The sequence below is a fragment of the Sorex araneus genome, chromosome X (assembly GCF_027595985.1).
Source record: "Sorex araneus isolate mSorAra2 chromosome X, mSorAra2.pri, whole genome shotgun sequence".
In the NCBI taxonomy this organism is placed as follows: domain Eukaryota; kingdom Metazoa; phylum Chordata; class Mammalia; order Eulipotyphla; family Soricidae; genus Sorex; species Sorex araneus.
In genome coordinates, this window is record NC_073313.1 from 235,121,405 (window position 1) to 235,127,404 (window position 6,000).

Consider the following 6,000-nt stretch of genomic DNA (forward strand, 5'->3'; position numbering starts at 1 on the left):
AGGCCGCGCTCCCCTCCCCCGCGCTTTCTCCATCCCCGGCCCCGGCCAAGCGTCAGGACGAGCGGCCGGAGCTGGCCAGCACAGCGGGCGGCTCCCCGGCGGCTACCTGATCCGACATGGTGACGGTGGCTTGCCCCGGGGTCTCCGCACAGCAGCGGCCTCGGAAGGCAGGACCTCGCTCCGGGGTTTACAAACCCGTCTCCCTTCCCCACACAGCACAACACCGCGGCTGGAGGGACTTCCGCTCCGTCTCACGTCACTTCCTCTCGGCGCGGGGAGGGGGCCGCGGACGGAGGACGGAGAGCGGCGGGAAAAGCGGGCGGGGGGGCTGCAGCGGCAGGAGGACGCGACCGCGGCCGCCAGGCACCGGGGATGGCCCGCGGCGACCCCGCCGCTACCAGGACCTCACCTCGCCGTTCTCCCTCGAACCACCCCCCCCACCCCTACCCACGGGGGAAAGTTCTTGAGCCCCAAGCTCAGTGTTCGGAACCCGCGAACAGCCCGGATTCTTCGCTCTGCGGCACCTTGCGGGTTCCGAGCGCCGTGCCCAGGCTCCTATTGTCTCCTGCTTTTGCCGGCCAAACTCCCTAAGTAAGTTGGAATGGATGCCAGTGCTCCTTAACTCGAGAGCTAACATTTATTTTTCTTTTTGGTTTAACCAGTCCCCCTTCACCGCCCAACACGTCACCTTGATTGGAAGACGAAAAAAAACCAACAAAGATCCCATTGGAGACAATTTGGGTGGGTACTGTTGCTACCCAAAGTTCTAAACTGGGTAGAGGGGGAGAAGCACTTTCCGGTTCTTGAGTTGCTTGATTTGAGTTAAAGACCGATCCTATTTATTATTTCTTTGCGGTACAATGTCCCTACTGGCATAAGTATAGAAGATGATAGAAACAGAACAATTGAGATTAAGGAAATACATCGATGAACCGTCACTTTTACATCAATACATCAATTAATTTCGTTCTATTTAGTTCTTTCTATATTATGATTAGATCCTCATTAGATAAAATGGTAATAAAATTTTATAATGAACAAAAGAGTTGAGTCAACACTTCTCCAAAGACAAACCCATGGGCAAATAAACATTAATAGATGTTTAAAAAAAAAATAGATGTTCAAAAACATTAGCCAAAAAATGTTTGGTTTGGGTGCCATACAGGCACTCGTTTTTGCACACAGCCAACCTTGGTTGGATCCTGGCAACCCCATTGTGGTCCCTTCCCTGCGCTCCATATAGTCTAATAAGCACCTCCACGAGTACAGAGGCTGGAATAAGCCCTGAACAGAGAGACATGTGGTTAAAAAAAAAAAAATTCCATTTACATGACATGTATACAGTATAGGCAACTCTATGAACAGGAAATACTGTGCTTCTACTTCAGCCCACTACGAGGCTGGCAGCAAGAGAGAAAATAGGCGGAGACTTGTAAGGGACACAGATTTTTTTTTTTTTTTTTGCTTTTTGGGTCACACCCAGCGATGCTCAGGGGTTACTTCTGGCTTTGCACTCAGGAATTACTCCTGGCGGTGCTTGGGGGACCATATGGAATGCCGGGGATGGAGCCCAGGTTAGCCGCGTCAAGGCAAACACCTTCCTTACCCGCTGTGCTGTCGCTCTGGTCCCTAGATTTTTTTTTTTTTTTTGCGGATGGGGGAGATATGAATGGTGATGAAAATGCTCTAAAACTATCACGATAGTTACACATTACTGTGACTATACTAGAAAACTAAAAATTGTAAACTTGAGGGGGCCATAGAGATAAGGCACTTGCTCTTGCTCTGCACGCCTCTCACCCGGGTTCTTTCCATGGCACCCCATATGGTCCCCAAGCCCATCAGGAGTGATTTCTGAATCCAGAACCAGGAGTAAGCCCTGAGCCTGCCAGCAGTGGCCCCAAAACAAAACAAGAAATGATTAAAAATTGTAAACTTTAGGGGCTGGAGCCATAATGCAGCAAATAAGGCGTTTGCCTTGCGTGCGTCCCCTGAGCATGGCCAGGAGCAATTCCTGATGCGGTGGGGGAGGTTGGGAGGGATATTGGGATCATCGGTGTTGGAGAATGGGCACTAGTGGAGGGATGGGTACTCAAGCATTGTATGACTGAAACACAAGCATGAAAATATGTAAATCTGTAACTGTACCTCATGGTGATTCACTAATAAAAAAAAAAAATTTTTTTTTAAGAGCCAGGAGTAATCCCTGAGTATCGCTGAGGGATTACCCCCAGCAAAAAAAAAAAAAAAAGCGCAATTAAATAAATAAATTGTAAACTTTAGGAGCCAGAGTGTTAGTACAGCAGTTAGGGTACTTATTCACACGCCGCTAACCCAGGTTCAATCAAAACACCACATAAACCCCCCCACCAAGATCCCTACAGGAGTAAGCCCTGAGCACTTTTGGGTGTGGGCCCTAAACCAATAATAAATAAATATATAAATTAAATAAATTAATAAAATATCTATTTGAAAACATTTAACAAATGATAAATGAAATAAGTTAAAAATAAATAAATGAAAATGAACCATAGGACTGGAAATCATAAATGAACCTTTTGCACTTATTTTTAAAATGTTTGTGTTGCACTTTAAAGAGATGCTTTATCTATGAATTGCTCATTTAAAAACATTGATGCACTGAGATAAATATTCTAAATGTTAATACATTTCATTATACAACACCTAAATGTCATTCTCATTATTTACAAACTCATTAGAAAAGGTCTAAGTATTAGAAAAGAGTCAAGCTCAAAGTGAGAATATAAATTCTCCAAAATGCTAATTTGTGTATGAATCCTTCATTTTTTCAGTGACATCATTGCCAATTGTTTTCTTTGTATTCTTTTCATTTGTTTAGACATATTTGTTTATTTCCCCCCTCCCTCCCCTTTTCAATGCAGAGGGTCTCCTACACACCTAGCTATTGTTTTCCCATGTTTAGTTGTGCTTCTCACTGGGGATCTCATACCCGGTTGCACTGCTTGCATGCTTTGCCATGGTGCACACTTAGAACTATGCTTCTTTAGCTGTGTGCATTGCACACATTTTCAACAGTCTTACTCTTTAGTTATGGTGCTCACACAAATCCTGGTTAAAGTGTTCACCAGTGGTCATCACTGCAGTGCTCATACAAGTGCTTACCAGGGGTTATACTTTCTAGCCATGGTATTTATACATCTTTTAGTAGTACCTACTGGGGGTTGTGGGGCTACATACCTAACTGTGCTGTGGCCAGAAATTGCTTGTGGTTCTAGGGGTCACAGATAGTACAGCTTAGGCTCAAACAACAGAGCTGCCATGTACATGTGGTGGCACCCACGATTGAACTCACAACTACATTATTGCAAAATCTGCATTCAAAATGACTGTTTTTTTTTAAAGCAGTTTCCACATTTCTTCTATATTCGATGTGCCAAAAACAGTAACAATAAGTCTCACAATGAGAGACATTACTGGTGCCCGCTCGAACAAATAGATGAGCAACGGGATGACAGTGACAGTGACAGATATATACATATACGTATAATGTTGTATTTATAAATCTGAGTAATCATTATTGACTTTATTTATATTTTATTGTTTCTTCATATAAAAATGGTGTTCCATTTTTTTAAGTGGTTAAATTAACTTATAACTCAAATCTCATGCTTTTTCTGGAAACAGACATACTATTGAACAAAAATATTCAATGTTGGGGCTGGAGCGATAGCACAGCAGGTAGGGCATTTGCCTTGCACCCGGCCGACCCGGGTTCAAATCCCAGCATCCCATATGGTCCCCTGAAGTAATTACCGCCAGGAGTAATTCCTGAGTGCAGAGCCAGAGCCAGGAGTAACCTGTGCATCACTGGGTGTGACTCAAAAACCAAAAAAAAAAAAAGTATTGTGCCTTTTGGGGGCTGGAGAGATAGCACAGCGAGTAGGGTATTTGCCTTGCATGCAGACGACCCAGGTTCGATTCCCAGCATCCCATATGGTCCCCTGAGCACCACCAGGAGTAACTCCTGAGTGCAAAGCCAGGAGTAACCCCTGTGCATCGCCAGGTGAGACCCAAAAAGAAAAAAAAAAATTCAATGTTACCCAAGTAAATGTTACCTAATATTTTATTTTACATTTAATAAAATAAATGTTTTCACTTTCTACTGCTGCAATGACAAATTTCACAGCTTATAATTTTATCTTACATTTCTGGAAGTCAGAAGCCCTAAAATTGAGGTATTCCAGGGCTAGCATGCCTTCTGGATAAACTTGAATTTGGGATTTTTGCATTTTTAATTTTTGCTTTTCCAGCTTCTAGAAACAACCTTCATTCTTTCAGCCATGGCCCCTTCCTTCCTTCATCTTCAAGGTCTATAAGGTCTTTGGTATTCTTTCCCTCTTTCTCGATTTCCTTCTCAGCTTCTGTGGCCACATTTCCTCTGACACTCTTCCCTCTCTCTCCCTCTTAGAGACACTGTGAGATTACATAGAACTGCCAAATAATGCAGGATAACTCCGCCATCTCAATGTGGACTAATTACATCTGCATAATTTGTTTTGCTATATAAGGAAACATGCTCATGCTCACAAATTTCAGGTATAAGAAAGCAGACATCTTTGGGAGGTCATTAATCAGGCCACCATTATGTTTTATTATTTTTAGCATGCATATTCTTAAACGAAACTGGTTGGTTATTGGTTTTTTTCCCCCCATCAACTGCATCACCGTAAGGAACACAATAAATACTAATAAAGTAGATGTCACTGGATTTTTGTTTGTTTTTGGAGTTTTTAGGCCACACTCAGCAGTGTTTAAGGCTTACTCCTGGCTCTGTGCTCAGGAATCACTCCTGGCAAAGCTCAGGGTACTATATATGGTACCATTCTAGGGGCTGAACCTGAAGTGAGTTGATGTGTGTAAGACAAGTGCCTAAATCCCTGGATTATTTCTCCAGCTCAAACGTATCACTGTTTTGATTCATACTAACACGCCCATAGTTTTACAAACCGGAGCCTTTACACTACCCATGCCAAGATCTGCAAGGTAAAAAATATAGTCATGTCTTACATTATTATAGCTTTGACCTTGCAGACCCTCTGAAAAGTTCTCAGATTCTCCACTTACCTACAGCCTCAATTTTGAGAACCACTGAGATAGAGGAAGGGAGATCAGAGCTTTTCCTGGTTAGAGGCACAGCAAGTGGTGAAGAGGCCAGCATGAGAGGTGCTGTGTAGTAGCAGTATGGTTTTATGGGGTAGAAGCTTCAAAGAAACCACCTGAAAGGAAAGGTCTGGTCACAGAAACTCTAGTCAGTCTATTAAGAAATGTGAACTTACTCCTGAAAGGCATTGACTGAAAGTGCAGGGATGTGGGGAAACATTAGAGTGTTTTTAAGCAGGAAGTGATAATGCCACTTGCAGTGTGGAGAAGCAAGACAAAAAGAGGAAAGTTAGGAAGCTGCAGTGGTCATCAGGAGGAAAAGAAAATGAGTGGAAATTCTAGTAGTTATAGAAATGAAAATAGAGATGATCCTGTAGATTTTAGTGAATGATTAGCTTCTGATCTGGAGAACTTTGTTTTTTGTTTTGTTTTGTTTTGTTGCTTTTTGGGTCACACCCAGCAGTGCTCGGGGTTACTCCTGGCTTGTACTCAGGAATTACTCCTGGCGGTGCTCAGGGGACCATATGGGATGCTGGGAATCAAACCTGGGTCGGCCGCGTGCAAGGCAAATGCCCTACCCACTGTGCTATTATTCAAGCCCCAGACCTGGAGAGCTTTGGGTGATGATAACATTTTAAGATTTGATAGAAAACTGTGGAGAAGAGGAAAAGATTTTTAAATAATAATAATACTGTTTTAGATGTAAGTATGCAATGTTCAGAATCATTCAGGAATAGAAGTCCAGGAAGCAGCTTATGTTATTTGATGCATTGAGAAAAATCTCAGGGGCTGGAGTGATAGCACAGCGGGTAGGGCGTTTGCCTTGCAGGCGGCCGACCTGGATTAGATTCCCAGCAT

The 6,000-nt window shown here is 43.3% G+C and overlaps 1 protein-coding gene across 1 annotated transcript in view; it reads right to left on the reverse strand.

Moving 5' to 3' along the window:
• Positions 1–263, reverse strand: part of SUMO1 (small ubiquitin like modifier 1) — a 34,824-nt gene extending 34,561 nt beyond the window's left edge. The window contains exon 1 of the mRNA XM_004601278.2: positions 107–263. Within this exon, the coding sequence (XP_004601335.1) occupies positions 107–118 (12 nt within the window). The 5' untranslated portion in view covers positions 119–263. The remainder of the gene's footprint in view (positions 1–106) is intronic.
• Positions 264–6,000: the final 5,737 nt, after the last annotated feature.